Below are 22,231 nucleotides of genomic sequence, written 5' to 3' on the forward strand. Positions count from 1 at the left end.
AAATGGTAAAACCCCGTTACATATTTGTGACAAACATCAAAAACACTTGTGTAGATTTTATTTAATTAAAGAAAAAGGTAAAAACTGTCTGTTGGAAACCATTACGATAAAAAAATTGAACGGAATAGATTCTCCTTAAAACATTGAGTACATTAGCGGTCATACCTTGATATATACAGAACAACATAGCTGCTTACATAGAAATTATTGTAAAGATGCACATCAATTAAATTATACATTTAATACAGATCCACAAACTGACGAATTACCATCAGTAAAGAAAGTCATTGTAGTATATAGTTTACTTTTACAATAAATTAAACTCACATTAAAATCAGAAAAACCCTCCCGAAAATGTATGTCTCAAGTAAATATAGTTGGTGCATAAATTTCAGTAAAAAAACAAATTCCCCCTCTGTTAAAACGATGATATCGTTTTTCTTTAATGTAGCTTCATGAGACCTTGTATTTTGCAGAATGAATTGCAGTTTTTATTGGAAACATTTTTGGGTACATATAATGTATTGAAGAATTTGGAGGGGGACAGGAAGTTGAGAAGATTAAGATCAGCACATTGACCAGCTGGTACAGCAAGTCATTATTACAGTGCTGATAATATAGTGTCTAAATCGCCATACAAAATGATCAACTTAAAGAGGCTCTGTCACCACATTATATTATACCACTGTGTCCACTTTGGGGGATTTTCTCAGGTATCAAAGTAACTTATTTTTTTTAGACCAAAACAAAAATATCTAGGATTTTTAATTAAGTAAAAAAATTTAAAACTTAGAAGACAAAAAAAAAACCCATTGCAGTTTGTGTTGAGTATTAAAGAAGACTCTGTCACCACATTATACGTGCCCTATCTCCTATATAAGGAGATTGGCGCTATAATGTAGGTGACAGCAGTGCTTTTTATTTAGAAAAACTATCTATTTCAAACCACTTTATTAGCGATTTTTAGCTTTATGCTAATAAGTTTCTTAATGCCCAAGTGGGCGTGTTTTTCCTTTAGACCAAGTGGGCGTTGTACAGAGGAGTGTATGACCAGTCAGCGTCATACACTTTTCTCCATTCATTTACACTGCACTAGCGATATAGTTATATCGTTATGTGCAGCCACATACACACACTAACATTACTGCAGTGTCCTGATAATGAATATACATTATTAGCAGCCTGGACATGATGAGTATTCAGAATACCGTTGCTACAATGTTTAGGTAGGTGGTACATGTCAAAGTAACCTCCACAGAGGCAGGACCCAAGGTTTCCCAGCAGAACATTGCCTAGAGCATCACCCTACCTCCGCCGATTTGCCTTCTTAGGCTGGGTTCACACGACCTATTTTCAGGCGTAAACGAGGCGTATTATGCCTCTATTTACGCCTGAAAATAGGGCTCCAATACGTCGGCAAACATCTGCCCATTCATTTGAATGGGTTTGCCGGCGTACTGTGCAGACGACCTGTCATTTACGCGTCGTCGTTTGACAGTTGTCAAACGACGACGCGTAAATTGACTGCCTCGGCAAAGAAGTGCAGGACACTTCTTTGCAACGTAATTTGAGCCGTTCTTCAATGAAGAGCAGCTCAAGATTATGAGCGTCAAAGACGCCTCGCATAATGCGAGGAGCTTTTACGTCTGAAACGATGCAGCTGTTTTCTCCTGAAAACAGTCTGTCTTTTCACACGTAAAAGACAGTTCTCGTGTGCACATACCCTTATAGTGCATCCTGTTGCCATCTCTTTCCCAGGTAAGTAACGCACGTGCACCCGGCCATCCACGTGATGGAAAAGAAAATGTGATTTATGAGACCATGCCACCTTCTTTCATTACTTAATTGTCCAGTTCTGATGCTCATGTACCCATTGTAAGTCATTTTAACTTGACTATTTTTTAAAAGTTTTTCAATGGCTTTTGTTGTGTGATATCATGCTGCAACAAGTTATCAGATTTAAGTTAAACTTTGCTACATCTGTACTAATCACTGCATACTAGGAACACCCTAAAACAGGGGTGAGGAACGTCCAGACCGCGTGCTGTATAAGGCCCGCAGGATAATTTGGTCCGGCCCGACCTCACCCTGACCACTGCTGCCGCTGTGAGTCCGCCCTACTCACTCACATTTAGTAGCAGGTGAAGGGCGGACGGACCCAAGTATGTCAGCGGTGGTCTGAGTGGGGTCGGTCCGTGCCGGCCCAAGAGTGGACCAGTCCGGTCACCAGACCTGAGTCAGTGACAGAGTACACCCCTTCATAGCAACGGTATTCCCTAATGGCAGTGTCCTTTTTTCTTTTTTTTCAACAGGATAATGCATCCTGCCGGGCTGCAAAAATGGTACAGGAATGGTTTGAAAACATGACAAAGTATTGACTTGGCCTCCAAATTTCTCAGACCTCAATCCAATTGAGTATCTGTGGATGTGCTGGAAAACCAAGTCCGATCCATGGAGACCAAGGTGGTTGCAGCTTACAGGACTTCAAGGATCTGTTGCTAATGCCAGTCCACTCCTTGATGGGACAGTGCTGTTTTGGCGCCACGAGGGGGATCTACACTATATTAGGCAGTTGGTTTTAATGTTATGAATTTAGTGTGTGTATGTCAAATCTCACAAAAAGCATAAACTTTATCATTAAAGGCTATGTACACCTTTGAATTGTTTTATTTATTTTTTTTTAATAAAAGTGTAGCAGTTTAATTGTGCAACTTTCAAAATACTTTTTATTAAAAATTATTTTTACTTTTTGAGATGCAGCGGCTTTGTATCCTGTATACAGAGCAGCTGTGTCGTGCGCTAAGACCTGAATCCGTCAGGTCCGCAGGACTGACAGGTCCAGCGTTAATGAGTTTTGCGTGTCTGTGGCACGCAGGATCCCTCTGTAGTCGATCACATCTAAGTTATGAACTTAATTCAATGGATATCAGCAACACTAGATCATGAGACATAAAAATATAACGTGGTGGGAAGTTGGAGTAGGTGGAGTTAGAGAATTGACATTAATGATGTGTGTAATTGATGCACCTATATATGTTGACTAATGTGATGCACTGTTGTAAATGCTTGAGAAAAGCTCACACTGAGATGAAACGTCGCATGTGAGAATAAAAGGACCACTTGTACTTTTGCAGAGCGGACTGATCTCCCATTTTAAGTTATGAACTTAAATGTGAAGGATAGCAGCTTGATCCTGCGTTTCTGAAAAAAGTATGCCCTGATGAAATTGAACCCGTCGGTGCCGCTGACCTGACAGATACAGGTTTCAGAGCAAGATACAGCTTCTCTCTAAACAGAATACAAAGCAGCTATATCTCAAAAAAGTCTAAATAATGTTTAAAGTGTAGCTAAACGTTTGACAAACTTCTGACATGTCATAGCTTGGACGAGCGCTCCTGATGCTTCGTTCTAGCGATTCGTGGGGGTCTCAGTGCTCGGACCCCCACCAATCCAAACTTCTGACATGTCACTATGACCGTTATGGCCGCAGAAGAAATGCTAGCACAGGCTTCCAGTATCCGTAGTTTCAGTTGCTGCACATCTCGTATCTTCACAGCATAGACAATTGCCTTCAGATGACCCCAAAGATAAAAGTCTAAGGGGGTCAGATCGGGAGGCATTTCTTCTGCAGTGTTGCTATCAGTGTGTAAAGAGTGGGAGAAGAGGGTTGCATTGACAATCCAACACAATGGGCAGCACTTTGAACACATTTGATAAGTGGTCAGAAACTTGTAAATAACTCATGAAAGAATAAAGTAATGTTAAAACCAAGCACACCATTGTTTTTCTTGTGAAATTCTCGATAAGTTTGATGTGTCACATGACCCTCTTCCCATTGAAAAAACTAAAGTTGGATACAAAATGGCCGCCATGGTCAATACCCAGTTTGAAAAGTTTCCCCCCTCCCATATACTAATGTGCCACAAACAGGAAGTTAATATCACCAACCATTCCCATTTTATTTAGGTGTATCCATATAAATTGCCCACCCTGTATATAAAATAGCTCATAACTTGGCCAAAAATGAACGTTTTTTAAAAACAAAAAACGTTACTGTTCTCTACATTGCAGCGCCGATCACATGCAATAGGGGATAGGGATTTGAGAATCTGGTGACAGAGCCTCTTTAAGTATCCAAATGCTGCATGTAAAACCTTAGACCTACTGATATTTAAGTTGTGCACACTAAAACTGTCAGATCTCTCAGCCAGATACAGTACATGTTACTGTTTAGATTTGAACTATTGCACTGTGTCAAGTTACAATTTATTAACCCCTTAATGACCAGCCTATTTTAGACCTTAATGACCAAGCAATTTTTTAAGTTTTTCAATCGTTGCATTCCAAGAGCTATAACTTTTTTTTTTTGCGTCGACATAGCTGTATAAGGTCTTGTTTTTTGCGGGACAAGCTGTATTTTTTAATAGCACCATTTTGAGGTACATATTATTTATTGATTAACTTTTATTAACTTTTTTTGGGGGGGAATAGAAAAAAATCTGACATTTCGCCACTCTTTTTTGCGTCCTAAATCTACGCCGTTTACCGTGTGGTATAAATAACACAATAACTTTATTCAGCGGGTTGTTACGATTGCAACGATACCAAATTTGTATAGTTTTTGTATGTTTTACTACTTTTACACAGTAAAAATGCTTTTTTTTCAAAATTATTTGTTTTTGTGTCTCCATATTTGAAGAGCCATAACGTTTTTATTTTTTCGCAGATGCAGTTGTATGAGGGCTTTTTTTTTGCGGGACGACTTGTAGTTTTTATTGGTACCATTTTGGAGTAGATGCGACTTTTTTATCACTTTTTAATAAAAAAAATTTAAAGTCAGGATTCACTGAAAACAGCAATTTTTCTGTCGTTTTTTATTTAATTTTTACGGCGTTTACTGAGCGGGTTAAGTAATGTAATAGCTTTATAGTCTGGGTCGTTACGGATGCGGCGATACAAAATATGTGTAACTTTTTTATTTTATTTTGTTTTTTTAATAGTAAAGCAGTTTGTAAGGGGAAAAAGTGGGTTTTTCATTTTTTTTTCAATTTTTTTTTTTATTAACTTTATTAAACCTTTTTTTTTACTTTTTTACTAGTCCCAATAGTGGACTTTAATATGCGATTCTGCGATCGCTATTATAATACACTGCAATACATCTGTATTGCAGTGTATTATGCCTGTCCGTTTAAAACGGACAGGCATCTGCTAGGTCATGCCTCCGGCATGATCTAGCAGGCATTCATTACATGCAGACCTGGGGGCCTTTATTAGGCCCCCGGCTGCCATGGGAGACACAGACACTCGGCGATCGTATCGCCGGGTGTCGGTGGGAGAGAGAGGGAGCTCCCTCCCTCTCTCCAAAACCACTCAGATGCGGTGCTCGCTATTGAGCACCGCATGTGAGGGGTTAAACGGGTGAGATCGATACTAATATCAATCTCGACGCCCCCAGCCCTCAGCTGCCTCTGGCAGCTGAGAGCAGGGAGATTTGACAGCTCCCTGCTTTGTTTACTTATTCCGATGCCGTGACGTAAAAAGTCTATGGCATCGTAATAAGGCCCGTTAGTGACCGATGTAAAAACACGATGGGCCGGTCACTAACGGGTTAATCTAAATTGATCCATTTGTTTATAGCCATTGTTGACAAATATCATTGTATGCAAAATGTGTTTTTTTTATTAAAATGTGTATCAGTGTTATTGGTGCAACTTTCAAAATACTTTTTATTAAAGTGCAGCTAAACGTTTGACAAATTTCTTGGCCAAAAATGAACGTTTTTAAAAAAAACAAAAAACTTTGCTGTTGTCTACATTGCAGCGCCGATCACATGCAATAGGAGATAGGGATTTGAGAATCTGGTGACAGAGCCTCTTTAAAGTGGTTTTAACCCCTTAACGCCGAAGGACGGATATATCCGTCCTCAGCAGCTGCTAGTTCGCGCAGGAGGACGGATATATCCGTCCTGTGATCGCGCGGGTACTGACAGTTTACCCACGCGATCAGCGGCAGGAGCACAGCTGTTCTACACAGCCTGGCTCCTGCTGCAACTGCCGGAATCGAAGCGCGCGCCGATTCCGGCAGTTTAACCCATTAAATCCCGCTGTCAATAGTGACAGCGGCATTTAATGTGTTTGACAGAAGGGGGAACTCCCTCTGTCTCCTGATCGGCGCCCCCGCAAATAAATCGCGGGTCGCCGTCGGGTTTCCATGACAGCCGGGGGTCTAACAAAGACCCCCAGGTCTGCCTTCAGCATCTGCCTGTTAGGCGATGCCAGAGGCATGACCTAACAGGTTGCCTGTCAGTTTTACACTGACAGGCAATAATGCTTTGGTATACGAAGTATACCAAAGCATTATATATGCGATCGGCACATCGCATAGTGAAGTCCCCTGGTGGGACTAAAAAAAAAAAAGTAAAACCGTTAAATAAAGTTTGTGAAAAAAAAACTAAAAAAAATTACAGTCAAAGTCAAATAAAACTACTTTTTTGCCCCAAAAAGTGGTTTTATTTAATAAAACGGTCAAAACAAAATCACACATACACATATATGGTATCCCCGCGATCGTAACAACTTGACCAATAAAATGAACACATTAATTAAACCGCCAGATGAACGGCGTCCAAAGAAAACGCAAAAAACAACGGCAAAATTCTCTCTTTTCTCCCATTCCCCCCATAAAAAATAAAATAAAAGTTAATCTATAAGTCCTATGTACCCCAAAATAGTACTAATGAAAACTACACATTGTCCCGCAAAAATCAAGCCCACGTACGGCCACATCGACGGAAAAATAAAAAAATGACAGCTCTTGGAACGCGGCGATGCAAAAACAAGTAATTTTTTTCTAAAAGGGTTTTTATTGTGCAAACGTAGAAAAAACATATAAAACCTTTACATATTTGGTATCCCCGTAATCGTGCCGACCCATAGAATAAAGTTAACATGTTATTTACGCTGCATAGTAAACGGCGTAAATTTATAACGTGAAAATTAATGCTGGAATAGCTGCTTATTTTCAATTCTCTCCTAAAATAAAGTTAATAAAAGTTAATCAATATGTTATAAGCATCTAAAAATGGTACAATTACAAAATACAACTTGTCCCGGAAAAAACAAGCCCTTACTCGGCTATATAGACGGAATAAAAAAACAGTTACGACTCTTGGAATGCGACCGTGAAAAAACAAAAAATAATCCTTGGTCATTAACGTGCAAAATGGATCGGTCATTAAGGGGTTAATAATGAAACTATTTATACTGTAAAGGTATGCAATCATTGATCATATTTTTGGTGTAACATTTTTCTTCCTTTGTGTTTTGGAATGCAACCAGGTAAAGTGTCCATCTATCTATCTGTCCAATTTAGTTGTTCTTTTTACAAAGATGCCAATGTAATCGGTATATATGTCCTCAGTACTTCTGTGTTTACAGGACCAAGATTTCTTTGACATTTAAAGAAGCACTCCACCGGAACTCAGGCTCTCAAATGCATTCCCCCTGGGAGCCAGAACCAGGCTCCATAGGAACGCATTGAGAGCCTGAGTTCCGGTTTTCTCAAAAGCAGTGATTCCAGACCAGGTCAGAATGAAGATCACGTGGGTGGCGCTAGACCCGAAAACGATGTGATGCGCGGATCGGTAAGTACTTCTGCAAACAGCACCCCGCTGAAACAATGTACAAATGGAGGGGGAAATAAAAAATAAAAGTGGAGTGCTCCTTTAACCTACACTTCCCATGATTGGAAATGTATCGCATGCTTATTTCAATACCATTTAAAAGTCAAGTTCAAGTTGATATCTGATTGCACCTCTGTTAATCCTCTCTAGGGCTGGTTAAATATTTTTCAGCTACATAAAATAATTTTATAATGCCATCTGCCTCACACACAACTCCACAACTCCAATGCCAACCAACTACTTACGTTTAGGCCACATTCTCAACTAGAACGTTATAAAAAAATACAAAAAAATAAGTTTTGCTCCGAGTTTGAAATAATCTTCAGAGATAAAGAACATTCATTGCCAGAGATAAAACCAATATATTGGTTCATCCCCAGTAGCATTTCTGTGAAGTAAATTAATTGCTTAATTTTAGAAGAAAGTGACTCTAATCAAAGATAATAGGGCATATTTACTATTGGTGATGCACCAGAATTCTGGCCTAAGTTGCACCCTTTTTGGTGCAAATCAGTCAGATTTATCAATGAAATGCACCAAAAAGAAAATAGGTTTGTGACTCATCCGCAGGGTTGCCAACCGTACGTAAATTTACGGACAGTCCGCAAAAATGGGTTTTTTCTTCTACCGTCTGTAGCGTCCGGCAGAAAAAAGAACCATCCGGCATTTTCGTCAGTCTCCCGTAACTTTGCACTGCACATGTGCCAAAATTCACATGCGCAGTGCAAAGGAATAGTAGACCGCGGCCGGGCATATTTTCAGATTCTGTGGAACCTGAAAATATGCAGGCCGGCTGATGCCAAGTGAGGTCGGTGCTGGGAGTGGACGAATCCAGTCACCTTACATGAGGTCAGGTGACTGGTCTGGCCCTGTCCTGTGCCGTAGCTGTCCCCATTCAAAGTGATCCTCCGCCGCTTTGCTTCGCTGCATGACCATCTCCTCCTCCTGACTGTGAGTGGTGTCAGGCAGAGCGGTAGCGTTAGTGCAAACAGAGCGGAGAGCGGTAGCCTAAGTACAAGGGATGGGGGGGTGTTGTGTGTGGCTTCAATGGGGAGCCGTGTGGCTATCTACAAGGGGGGAGCCGTGTGGCTATCTACAAGGGGGGAGCCGTGTGGCTATCTACAAGGGGGTAGACGTGTGGCTATCTACAAGGTGGGAGCCGTGTGGCTATCTACATTGGGGGAGCCGTGTGGCTATCTACATTGGGGGAGCCGTGTGGCTATCTACAAGGGGGAGCTGCATGGCTATCTACAAGGGGGGAGCTGCGTGGCTATCTACAAGGGGGGAGCTGTATGGCTATCTACAAAGGGGCTGTGTGTGGCGCTATATAAAGGGGGGCTGTGTGGCGCTATATACAGGGGGCTGTGTGGCGCTATATACAGGGGGGGCTGTGGGTGTGTGGCGCTATATAGATGGGGGGCTGTGTGGTGTTATATAGATGGGGGGCTGTGTGTGGCGCTATATACATGGGGGGGCTGTGTGTGGCGCTATATACATGGGGGGGCTGTGTGTGGCGCTATATACATGGGGGGGCTGTGTGTGGCACTATATACATGGGGGCTGTGTGTGGCGCTATATACATGGGGGCTGTGTGTGGCGCTATATACATGGGGGCTGTGTGTGGCGCTATCTCCAGGGGGGCTGTGTGTGGTGCTATATACAGGGGTCTGTGTGTGGTGCTATATACAGGGGGGTCGGTGTGTGGCGCTATATACAAGTGGGGGCTGTGTGTGGTGTTTTTTACAAGGGGGAGCTGTGTGGCTATCTACAAGGGGGGCTGTGTGTGGCGCTATCTGCAGGGGGCACGGTTACTGATGAGGCACTTTAATTGTGTCGAGCACAGAGGGATCGTTATTACCATCTGGGGCACTGTGGATTAGGAGTTTGTTTATAGGATGGGGTATAGGTAGGAGGTGCTGAAAAAGCGAGAAACGAACATGTCTGTCTGTGTCACATTCTGCAGAGATGAGTCGTGGCTGGATTAAGTAGTCACAGTGGTTTGGGTCGGATGGAGAAAAAAAGGGAAAGTGAACGACTAATTAGAGAAAACATCACCTAAGCTAGCGTGGGAAAGCTACAAGTGGAGCTGTGATTGGTGAGTCACTCCTAGAACACTGAACAGGCAACAATTTTGTAATGTGACCGTAAAAATTTTGGTCTGTCCGTGAATTTTAGCTCAGTTGTCCAGAAACTTCTGAAGTGGAGGTTGGCAACCCTGCTCATCCGACAAGAGGTGTCTGGCTTAGTGGAAAAGGGGTGTGCCTTGTGCAACACAATTTGAACAATCTAAAAGTAGGCCAATCAGGAGGCAGTATAAAGCAAGACAGACGAATCTGAAGGTGCGCCAAATTTATCAACAAGTATGAGCCACTGTGATAAATTTGGCGCAACTAGATATTCAAATTTTTCTGAATCTAAGACAGTATGAGTAAATCTGCTACAATATGTATACAGACAAACATTCTGATTCACTAGTGGATATTATCCTACATCCCAGAGCACTTTATTTAATTGCTTCATTTAGACTCCGCACCATAAAAAAACTCGACCGAGAATGCTTGATCATCAGGAAAACTAAAAATAATCAAATATAGAGGATGACCCAATTACATGACGTTGGCCCTAAATTATTTACTATTCACTTGAACATTAGCGGATATCACTTAGCCCATGTTCTAAACTCATGCTTTATCATGTGTGTCTGATATGGCAGCTCAGCCTCAACAACTTTTATGGGGTTGAGCAGCAGTACCAGACCTAGCCAATAACAAGTGATGATGGAAGAAAGCAGACATGTTTTTTAATCGCAAACAACCCCTTTAAGCTAAAATCCCAAAGCGAAGATAGCGCTTACTTTTAGTTCAGTGATCTGCAGCCTGTGGCTCTCCACAGTCTGCCGCTATCAAGGCATGCTAGGACTCTTCAGCAGTAGAGCCTCAGCTTGCAAACCGCTTTAGATCAATGCACACTGGCCTATATGCCTACCTTTAACAAGAGTTTTAGATTCAGCAATGGTAAGTTGAAATAATTTAGGCATTATAAATGAAAAGTTTAAAAATATAAAAAAAATTTATGTACAAAGTTCCTCGTTTCGGTCAGAAACGCTCTGGAATATGAATGATGCTTAAAGGGAACCTGTCCCCAGCATTTTAGCTATAAAGCCAGCAATACCTGGTGAAAGTGGGTGAAAAATCATTGTCATCTAAGCTATAAATATGTTCTAAGTAAGCTCTGTAGCTTTAGTATTCCGTTTTTCAGTGGTCCCAAGCCATATGCAAATGAGCAGAAAAGAGTCAAATCTTCATCTGAAAAGAGTCAGATTTTCATTCCTCCAGCATCTCAGAGTGGACTCCACCTCCTTCTTTTTGATTGACAGCTCCTTAGCCAGTCAGGGCCAGACAGGTGGCAACGGTGGGCGGGGTTAAGAAGCTGCATCCCAGAGGGAAAAATAATTACCATAAAAGGCGGGAAATGTTTAAACTACTACATTTACCGACAGAGGAGGACTTCAGGAAAGAAGAGAACAGGAACGCACTCTGGACAGCTGCGGCCATTGAGGGGTCAGGCGAGTTTAACAGGTAAGATGTTGATGACAGGATCACTTTAAGTAACTGCTAAGACCTGTCTAAAGAGCAATGCTTTATAGGTCAGTGTGGTCACGGATATAAACATGCGATGTAAAAGGTAACGGAAGACTACAAACCCTGTGAACCACACCACGAAGTAGTCAAGTAAAACAGAATAACTAATGTTGATGTGATCGAACTGGGAGCTTTGGTTGACTAAATGTAATGCCTGTTTGCTTTAGAATGAAAAACTTTTATGAATAGACTCCGTGTCACAATACACACATTTTAAAAAGGCCGCTTTTACTATTTACAGTTACTGATATGGCACAATAGCAAACTTATCCCGTTTAATATAAATAATGTCATTAATACACTTAAAGGGGTTATCCAGGATTTTTTTTTTATTAGGGCCTAGAAATTAAATAAATCAAAAAAGCAATACATACTTCTCCTTGCTCCCGGCGATCCAGCACGGTCGCTGCAGCGGCACTCCCGGTGGTTGTTGACATGCACGTAGCATGTGACTGATCTAGCAAATCAGAGGGCTCAGCAGCCATATGTTGTATTTCTCGCATTATGCAAAAAATACCATTCGTCACCAGTGATCCCTGCTGAGCCCTATGATTGGCTGTAACAGTTACAAGCTATGTTCATGTAAAGAATCACTGGGAGCCCTGCTGCAGCAGCCGGGGGCAAGGATAGGTAAGTATTACTATTTTTTATTTAATTTACAGACCCTAATAAAAAAAGACTTCACATCCTGGATAACCGCTTCAAGGCCTAGTTCACACAGAGTTTTTTGGCGCCGATTTTGACGCAGAAACCGCGCCAGAATCAGTTCAAAGAAAACATCCGAAATCACCCCCCGTTGATTTCAATGGCAGGCAGAGGTATTTTTTTCACCGGGCGTGTTATTTCTTGCTGCGGTTCCGCCTCAGTTTTCCCATTAAAATCAATGGGAGGCAGACAAAAACCCATAGCGCTCGTATCATACATGAACACTAGCTGCCCACGTACAGTATACGTATCTGCAATGTTTTTTTCCTCCTACTAATTCTGCATTCCACACTTGCTGTATGCAGTCTGACTTTCAAAATACGATTTGGTACAAAGTGGTCCCCCTGGTCCCTTTATTCTACAACCCCCACTATAGATAGAACCTATTGTAAAAATAGACCATATATAATGTTATATCATTCCAAAGCCGTTAAAATGTTAACCAAAAGAAAGAAAAAAAAATAGACTAAACCCCAACACAGAATAACAAAAATAGAACAAAACCGCAATAAAACACAATACAAGAAATCAAAATACAGTTTCTAAAAAATGGTTTCCGTTTTCTTCTCCGTTGTGCAAGGGTTTCGTCGTTTTGACAGAATCAATAGCGTAGTCTATGCAGACTTTAACTAACGTCCAAACTGGAACCTTCAATTCAAAGCTATGACAATGTCTGATCAAACTAATTCCGGTATGCATTTTAAAAGGAGGAGTAGGCGGACACACGGTGACATCTCTCCACTGAAACAACTAGAAGTTCTACTTCTCTTTTCCTTTGAAGACACATTACTGTCTATTTCACAGAGAGTTTACATCAATAAACATGGTGTTATTCATGTAATTCCATTTCAGACGCTCTCCTTGGACTATTCATATTTTGTATCTGATACAACATGGCCTTCAAAGAGTTCCCACAAGTAAAACCCTCTGAGGAGATCGGAGGCCAGTCCATGACAACCAATGCAAAAACAATGAAGCTATAATGTCCGTGGCTGCGGGCTGTCAGCTCCAACCTCCCCCTGACAGCCGCAGCCACGAGTCGGCAAGCACTGGCCCCAGCCTCCTCTTCAGGAGACTCCAGCGCTCAAGTCCACTCACCTCTTCCGGATCCCGCAGGCCTCATGGATGAACTTTGACCCGTGAGTACCCTGGATTATAAGAGGGGTCCAGCCTCCTAGTTCTATGCCTGAGCGTTGTTGTGTTCCCTATAGTTTGTCTATGCAAATGGTCCTCCCAGTGTTCCTGTTCCTATATCCTGATCTAGTGCCGTGCTGGATACCACGCCTGTCTGCTTCTCCACACCTGATGTCTACCCGCTGCCTAGCTCCTGCCAAGCTACTGTCCGTGCTGCCACAGGTACCCTATATACTATAGACACTGACCTGCGCCCTGTTGGCCAGCTGCCTTACCGCCAAGGCGGTACAGGCCCATTGGGTCCACAGACACTTCCTGACAGAAGCCCTCTACTCTGTATGTACCGTATGGAGACTTTGGAATGTTTATGTAACAAATAAACACAACATAAAATATAATAATCTAGCAAAACATTTTGAGAAATGGTGTATTATGTATATTGTTGTTATTGTAATATAGTTTTTTTTTTTTGTTTTTTTTAAAAAAAGGCTAATTTCAAGATGGCTGGAATAAAACATGGTAAAGATTTAAACATATAAAAATGACAATTGTGCTAGACTGACTGGCTTAGCACATGCCATAAAACTTACAGGGAATTTGGCCTGCTCACTTTAATTACTTCCAGGTCAGGATCACTGGAGTTGAGATTATTCATGTTGGTGCGCTGAACACAGCTGGAGCTCACGGAGCTGTTTGCATTAGATGAACTGACAGACTCTGCGCTCGAATTTACACTGTTCCTCTTCTCTTCTAAAAACAAAACAGGTTAAAAAAAAAAAAAAGCTGCATTAAAACTTCTCTGGTTCTGGAAAAATCACACAATTTACATTTCCTCAATAACCTTCATTGTCGAACTCAAAAGAAAGTATTACATTACATATGTGAGAAAACAGCAAATCCCTATCAATTATTACTTTCATGTCATTTTAAAGTTATACATAGATATATATATATATATATATATATATACAGTGAAGGAAATAAGTATTTGATCCCTTGCTGATTTTGTAAGTTTGCCCACTGTCAAAGACATGAACAGTCTAGAATTTTTAGGCTAGGTTAATTTTACCAGTGAGAGATAGATTATCTAAAAAAAAACAAACAGAAAATCACATAGTCAAAATTATATATATTTATTTGCATTGTGCACAGAGAAATAAGTATTTGATCCCTTTGGCAAACAAGACTTGGTGGCAAAACCCTTGTTGGCAAGCACAACAGTCAGATGTTTTTTGTAGTTGATGATGAGGTTTGCACACATGTTAGATGGAATTTTGGCCCACTCCTCTTTGCAGATCATCTGTAAATCATTAAGATTTCGAGGCTGTCGCTTGGCAACTCGGATCTTCAGCTCCCTCCATAAGTTTTCGATGGGATTAAGGTCTGGAGACTGGCTAGGCCACTCCATGACCTTAATGTGCTTCTTTTTGAGCCACTCCTTTGTTGCCTTGGCTGTATGTTTTGGGTCATTGTCGTGCTGGAAGACCCAGCCACGAGCCATTTTTAATGTCCTGATGGAGGGAAGGAGGTTGTCACTCAGGATTTGACGGTACATGGCTCCATCCATTCTCCCATTAATGCGGTGTAGTAGTCCTGTGCCCTTAGCAGAGAAACACCCCCAAAACATAATGTTTCCACCTCCATGCTTGACAGTGGGGACGGTGTTCTTTGGGTCATAGGCAGCATTTCTCTTCCTCCAAACACAGCGAGTTGAGTTAATGCCAAAGAGCTCAATTTTAGTCTCATCTGACCACAGCACCTTCTCCCCAATCACTCTCAGAATCATCCAGATGTTCATTTGCAAACTTCAGACGGGCCTGTACATGTGCCTTCTTGAGCAGGGGGACCTTGCGGGAACTGCATGATTTTAATCCATTACGGCGTAATGTGTTACCAATGGTTTTCTTGGTGACTGTGGTCCCAGCTGCCTTGAGATCATTAACAAGTTCCCCCCGTGTAGTTTTCGGCTGAGCTCTCACCTTCCTCAGGATCAAGGATACCCCACGAGGTGAGATTTTGCATGGAGCCCCAGATCAATGTCGATTGACAGTCATTTTGTATGTCTTCCATTTTCTTACTATTACACGAACAGTTGTCTCCTTCTCACCCAGCGTCGTACTTATGGTTTTGTAGCCCAGTCTAGCCTTGTGCAGGTCTATGATCTTGTCCCCGACATCCTTAGAAAGCTCTTTGGTCTTGCCCATGTTGTAGAGGTTAGAGTCAGACTGATTAATTGAGTCTGTGGACAGGAGTCTTTTATACAGGTGACCATTTAAGACAGCTGTCTTTAATGCAGGCACCAAGTTGATTTGGAGCGTGTAACTGGTCTGGAGGAGGCTGAACTCTTAATGGTTGGTAGGGGATAGTTTTTTTTTTTTAAATATAATCTCTCTCTCACTGGTAAAATTAACCTAGCCTAAAAATTCTAGACTGTTCATGACTTTGACAGTGGGCAAACTTACAAAATCAGCAAGGGATCAAATACTTATTTCCTTCACTGTATATATGCACATATAGGAAGTCCATCCTTCCAGCAGCACCAGCCAAATGGAAGGATGTGTGCACGCCCTGGGAGCTCGATCACGCCTCCAAATCTCCAATAGGCTGTCCAAAAATAGGCAGCACTCCAAGTTAAAGTGAAAAAATTGCTTTTAATAGCCCTTGTGCAACGTTTCGGCTCTACATGTGGAGCCTTTTTCATGCTTGAAACGTTGCACATAAAGACATAGATCTCACTCTGTCCGTGTGTATATGTGTGTATATATATATATATATCTGGCCACAAGAGAAAGAGTAAGATGTATTTTCCTTAAAACAGAATACTTTTCATCTACCATATACAAAACTAAATCCTAGCTTATCCACTAAATAACAGTCAATCTATGTTACACAAACTTTTTTATGGTATAGAGAACGCAAAAAGGAACATCAGTTTAAATGAGGCACGACTTGCCTGCACACTCCACCTCTAGACACTGCATAATTTAATTTTCTCCTCTCTCTCCATTTATTCCTGTATTAGAGTGCAGGTATATTGCAGATTTAGTCGGGATTCTGCTAGATAGGTTATACTTTCCTGCAAGCAGTAACAGGCAGTAAGGCGTTTCATATTGTAGATTGAAATCACTGGACTTTTCAGTCTTTGGTTATTGAAAACATGACATGCTGCATCTGTCAGCTTTGATGTGCAGAGTAGGATAAAGTCTGCAGAGGGTGTGTGATTTAAAGAGAACGAGTCAGGAGGATTTTGGCACCCAAACGGCCAGCCTGGCCTTTAAGTGTGTATAAGTAGCGGTCTACACATGATGTATACAAATTAGGTATTTGGAGTCATAGTGGTAGAGCCACTCGGGTGAACAGTCACAGTGGCCGTTACCAATAACGTCCTCTTCCGATAGCCTGGCGGCTTCAGGCGCAGTGAAACTGCTTATAGTTACCCTGGCTTCATCTGTGCACTGCACAAGTGGCAGAAGCCACCAGGCTGTCAAAATAGGACATCAGGGACGTCAATCAATTCAAGAATGCAGGTACTGGTTATACATATAGAGATACGTGCAGACAGATTTTGATACCTTCCATAAGCTGGCGGTGACGGTTTGTGGGCCCTAAATCCTCCTGATACCCTATGTTCCCTTTAATGAGGTTGTATGTTATTTTCGTTTCATTACTTAATGCCTTAACACTCTCTTTACGAAGAATGGAGATGATAGACAGATAGATAGATAGATAGATAGATAGGATAGATAGTAGATAAAATAGATAGATCGTTTTGTAGTGTCTGTAGGAATTTGTGCTCGTTCTGCGAAAATAGCATATGTGAAGTTCAGGAACTGATATTTATCGAGAAGGTCTGGCTTGCAATGAACGTTCCAATTCATCCTAAAGGTGTACGATGGGGCTGAAGTCAAGGCTCTGTGCAGGCAACTCAAGGTCCTCCAACCTAAACTTATCAAACCATGTCTTTATGGACCTCGCTCTGTGCACAGAGGTACATTCATGCAGAAGCCCAGACTGTTATCCCTCCTCCACCACGATGCTCCCTTTCGCACAGTTCTTGTGCTGATGTCACTTACAGAGGCAGTTTGGAACCATGTAGTGAGTGATGTAACATATGATAGGCAATTTCTACACGCCAGCACATAGTGGCACCGCTCTGTGTTTTGCATGGTCTACCACCTTGTGGCTGAACGGTTGTTATTCCTAGAATCTTCCACTTCACAATAGTAGCAAATACAGTTAGGAAAATCTAGCAGTTTAGAAGTTTCATAGAATATCCTTAAAGTGGATAAGGATGTATTCACATTTTTGTTAACTTTTTTTCATGCAATTGTTTTAGGTTTTCTTCTTTGTTTAAATTTACAGTACTATTACAGATTTTTATTTTTTTTTACAAAACGTGCACCAAAAATAGCGGCAAAAACGTCACCTGTGAAGACAGACTTATTTTTTGCTAAATAAGATTTTAGTCTTTTAAATTCAAATATAAGTAATCCACTTTGAGGGGGGATTAACTAGGCAAAATGCGCTGGAATTCGGATTGCGTAAGAAAAAATGGGTGTATAGAACGTGTCAAATTGACAATGTATTTTAGACATTTTTATACCCATCTCAACAGATTTGTCTAAAACAATGGGTGTGACTAAGACTTCATAAAATAAAATACATTGAATGCACTATTTTGGACACAAAATGTTGTTGTATTATAAGGTGACATAAAGCAGCGAAGTGTGTCTAACATGCCGAGCTAGTTAGGAGAAATTTATTATACCATGTGAACCATTTTGATATGTTTTAAAAGGCAAAAATCATCAAAATAATATTTTACAGGTTCTGACTTGAAAATGGATAGGTGGGTTTCAAGAAAAGAAGAGTAGTGTAGCGCCCATGGCCGCGGGCCGTCGGGTTCACTCACCTCCCGACGCCCGCAGCCATGGATCTGTGAGCGCTGGCCTCCGTCTCCCTCCTAGGAGATGCCAGCGCTCACTTCCGCTCCGTCCGGGTCCCGTAGGGTGCGCGCGCACGCTCGCGCCCGCTCTTAAAGGGCCAGCGCGCGCACATGAAAACAATTATCATTAACCCACGTGATTCCCTGCCCTATAAGAATGCCCGAGCCCTTCTGATCCTTGCCTGAGCGTTTTGCTAGTCTTTCCCTGTCTGTCTCGCAAATGGTCCCTTAAGTGTCTCCCGTTCCAGCTGTTACCCGTGCCGTTACTGTTCCTGTATTCCACATTGTTCCTGTGCCTACCCGTGTTCAAGTGCCGTCTGCCACGTCAAGTGCCGTCTGCCACGTCAAGTGCCGTCTGCCACGTCAAGTGCCGTCTGCCACGTCAAGTGCCGTCTGCTCATCGGATACTGCCCGCCACGTCTGGCGCCACTTTCCGCACCTGCCTCCATCCGTGCTGAAGCCACAGTCACCGCCCGGACTATTTCAGGTACCTTAAGCATTACTGTCTATCTTACTTTCACATAGACTGCGACCTGGTCAGCTGCCTCCCCGCTACGGCAGAGCGGCCTAGTGGGTCCACAAACCCAGTGACCGTGACAGTATGCTCAGGCCATGGAACCCGCTGGCCAGCCCAAGACCCCAGTACAGAAGATTCAGACAGAGATGCATGACCTACGCACTCGTCAGGATCAACTCCTTGAGGCGGTGAATTCTATTCTGGTCCGCCTGGATCTACTCGCTGTTCCACCCCCGGTTCTTCCTCCAGAAGCTGTTGCCGTGCCACTGCCCGTTGCTCCCCCTGTTTGTTCCGCATCCTCAGTTCCTCTGCCTCTTCCTCCTCGCTATGACGGTGACCCCAGAGCATGCAGAGGATTTCTCAATCAATGCACGGTGAATTTTAGGCTACGGCCTCATCTCTTCCCCTCTGAGGAGGCTAAAGTAGCGTTCATCATCTCCCTCCTCGCTGGCAAGGCCCTCGCATGGGCAAACCCAATCTTGGAGCAACAAGGACCTGTATCCGCGGACCTTGCCTTGTTCCTGCAGTCCTTTCGTGCCGTGTTCGAGGAGCCGGGTCGAACATCCTCTGCCGCAGCCACTCTGTTGACCCTCAAGCAAGAAGGCTCCACAGTAGGGGAGTATGCGATCTCCTTCCGTACCCTAGCAGCCAAGCTGGCATGGAACAATGAGGCACTGGTGGCGACCTTCTGGCAGGGACTGTCCTCTCACATCAAGGACGAACTGGCAGTCCGCGACCTTCCATCTACCTTGGATGCCCTCATCCTGTTAGCCACCCGGGTTGATATGAGAATCCGGGAGCGCTCTCAAGAGGTTCGTCAGGAGAGCCGGGCCCACAGACCAGCACCCCCTGCCCAGAGACCACAATTGTCCACTCCTAGTGCGCTACCTGAGGAACCCATGCAGGTAGACAGAGTCCGGTTATCTGAACAGGAGAAGCAGTGCAGACGCTCCTCTGGACTTTGCATGTATTGCGGCCTCAAGGGTCATTTCGTGCGTCAATGCCCACAGAAACCGGGAAACTCCAGTACCTAGGGTTGGTTGGAGAGGCAACTCTAGGTGGAACGTCTCCAAACGTTAAAACCTCTTCCAAATTATCGATACCTGTGGCCATTGTCACCTGACAGGCATCACATCCTTCCTCCGCCTATCTTGACTCTGGAGCGGCTGCTAATTTTATCCACCAAGATCTAGTGGATCGGTTTCAACTACCCACAGTCCGTCTGGAGAGACCCCTGGCAGTTGCCTCGGTGAATGGTCTACCGCTGCCTGATCCAATCATGCTCATCACTGAGCCGGTGACATTACGGGTCGGAGCTCTTCACTCAGAACAGATCTCCTTCCTGGTACTACCCAAGGCCATCAATCCTATCCTGCTGGGTCTGCCATGGCTCCGTCTACACGCCCCAACACTCGACTGGAGTTCTGGAGAAGTTCTTCAATGGGGTTCCAGATGCCATAGCCATTGCCTGTCACAAGTCCGTCCTGTTGTGCCCCATCTGCCTCAGTCACTCTCCGATCTACCTTCTCAGTATGCCAGTTTTGCGGATGTCTTCTGCAAACGAGAGGCTGAGACGTTGCCTCCACATCGGAGTTATGACTGTCCCATTGAACTGGTTCCCAATGCTTCTCATCCCCGTGGACGAGTATATCCTCTCTCCTTGCCAGAGACGTTATCAATGTCAGCCTATATCAAGGAGAACTTGGAGAGGGGTTTTATTCGAAAATCTTCCTCCCCGGCCGGGGCAGGATTCTTCTTCGTTAAAAAGAAAGATGGATCTCTCCGACCCTGCATTGACTACCGTGGTCTCAATCAGATCACGGTCAAAAACAAATACCCGTTGCCACTCATTTCCGAGCTGTTTGATCGCATACGAGGAGCCAAAATTTTTTCCAAGCTAGATCTGCGGGGGGCCTATAATCTAGTCCGGATTCGCCGGGGTGACGAATGGAAGACGGCATTTAACACCCGCGATGGGCACTACGAATACCGAGTGATGCCCTTCGGACTGTGTAACGCTCCCGCAGTATTTCAGGAGTTCGTTAAAGACATCTTCCGAGATCTCCTCTATACGTGTGTTGTAGTTTATCTCGATGATATTCTAATCTTCTCCCCAGATCTGATGACCCATCGGAGGCATGTTCGTGAAGTTCTTCTGCGACTAAGAGAGAATCGCTTGTATGCCAAGTTAGAGAAATGCACATTTGAAAAGAGGTCTCTGCCCTTCCTGGGCTATGTCATCTCGGATCAAGGCCTTAAGATGGACCCTGAGAGGTTAAAGTCTGTCCTGGAATGGCCACGTCCTCAAGGACTAAGGGCCATACAGCGGTTCCTGGGTTTCGCCAATTTCTACCGGCAGTTTATTCCAAACTTTTCTTCTCTGACGGCCCCCATTTCTACCCTTACCAAGAAGGGTGTGAACGCCAAGGTGTGGACTCCGGAGGCAGAGTCCGCATTCATTAGCCTCAAGAAAGCATTCACTTCAGCTTCGATCCTCCATCACCCTGACATGTCTCGGCAGTTCTCACTGGAAGTGGACGCTTCCTCTGTTGGTGCAGGCGCACTTCTGTTCCAGAGGAGCTCCAAAGGAAAGGCAGTAGTGTGTGGCTACTACTCAAGACTGTTTTCCTCTGCTGAGCGCAATTATTCCATTGGAGATCGGGAGCTACTGGCTATCAAATTGGCCCTGGAGGAGTGGAGACATCTTCTGGAGGGCGCTACTCACCCCATCCTGATCTTCACCGACCACAAGAATCTCACTTACCTTCAGTCCGCTCAAAGACTGAATCCTCGTCAAGCCAGGTGGTCACCGTTCTTCACCCGTTTCCAATTTCTGCTCCACTACCGTCCCGCGGACAAGAACGTGAGGGCCGATGCCCTGTCCAGATCATTCGAAACGGTAGACACGGTGGAGTCCCTTCAGACGATCATAGACCCATCCTGTGTTGTCACCGCCAATCCTCTGCAGCTTAGAAATATCCCTCCAGGGAGAACTTTTGTTCGGTTGGCTGACAGAAAAAGGATTCTCCGCTGGGGACACAGTTCTAAACTGGCTGGGCACGCTGGTGTCCGTAAAACCCAAGACCTGGTCGCTCGTCACTTCTGGTGGCCCACGCTACCTAAAGATGTTCTGGACTTTGTCTCTGCTTGCACGGTGTGTGCCTCTAACAAGGTGGCTCACAGCAAGCCTGCCGGCCTGCTTCAACCCCTGCCTGTACCCAGATGCAATACCATCTGGGTGGTGGTGGACAGGTTCTCTAAGATGGCACATTTTATCCCGCTAACCGGCCTACCCTCTGCTCCTCGACTGGCAAGCTTCTTCATTCAGCACATCTTCCACTTGCATGGCTTGCCTCTTCACATTGTGTCCGACCGGGGGGTTCAGTTTACCTCCAAGTTCTGGAGAGCCCTCTGTAAACTCCTGGATGTGAGTTTGGACTTTTCCTCTGCCTATCACCCCCAGTCCAATGGGCAAGTTGAGAGGATCAACCAGATCATGGAAAATTACCTCCGCCACTTCATCTCTTCACAGCACGATAACTGGGTACAGCTTCTACCATGGGCGGAATTTTCATATAATAACCACACAAGTGAGTCCCCCACCTCCA

General features: G+C 43.6%; 1 protein-coding gene across 1 annotated transcript in view; it reads right to left on the reverse strand.

The window, feature by feature from the left end:
* Nucleotides 1-22,231, reverse strand: part of ARHGAP26 (Rho GTPase activating protein 26) — a 467,460-nt gene that overhangs the window by 81,789 nt on the left and 363,440 nt on the right. Inside the window, exon 20 of the mRNA XM_075856546.1 lies at nt 13,752-13,911. Coding sequence (XP_075712661.1) covers nt 13,752-13,911 — 160 coding nt within the window. The remainder of the gene's footprint in view (nt 1-13,751; nt 13,912-22,231) is intronic.

The sequence above is a fragment of the Rhinoderma darwinii genome, chromosome 3 (genome assembly GCF_050947455.1).
Source record: "Rhinoderma darwinii isolate aRhiDar2 chromosome 3, aRhiDar2.hap1, whole genome shotgun sequence".
NCBI classification, from domain to species: Eukaryota; Metazoa; Chordata; class Amphibia; order Anura; family Rhinodermatidae; genus Rhinoderma; species Rhinoderma darwinii.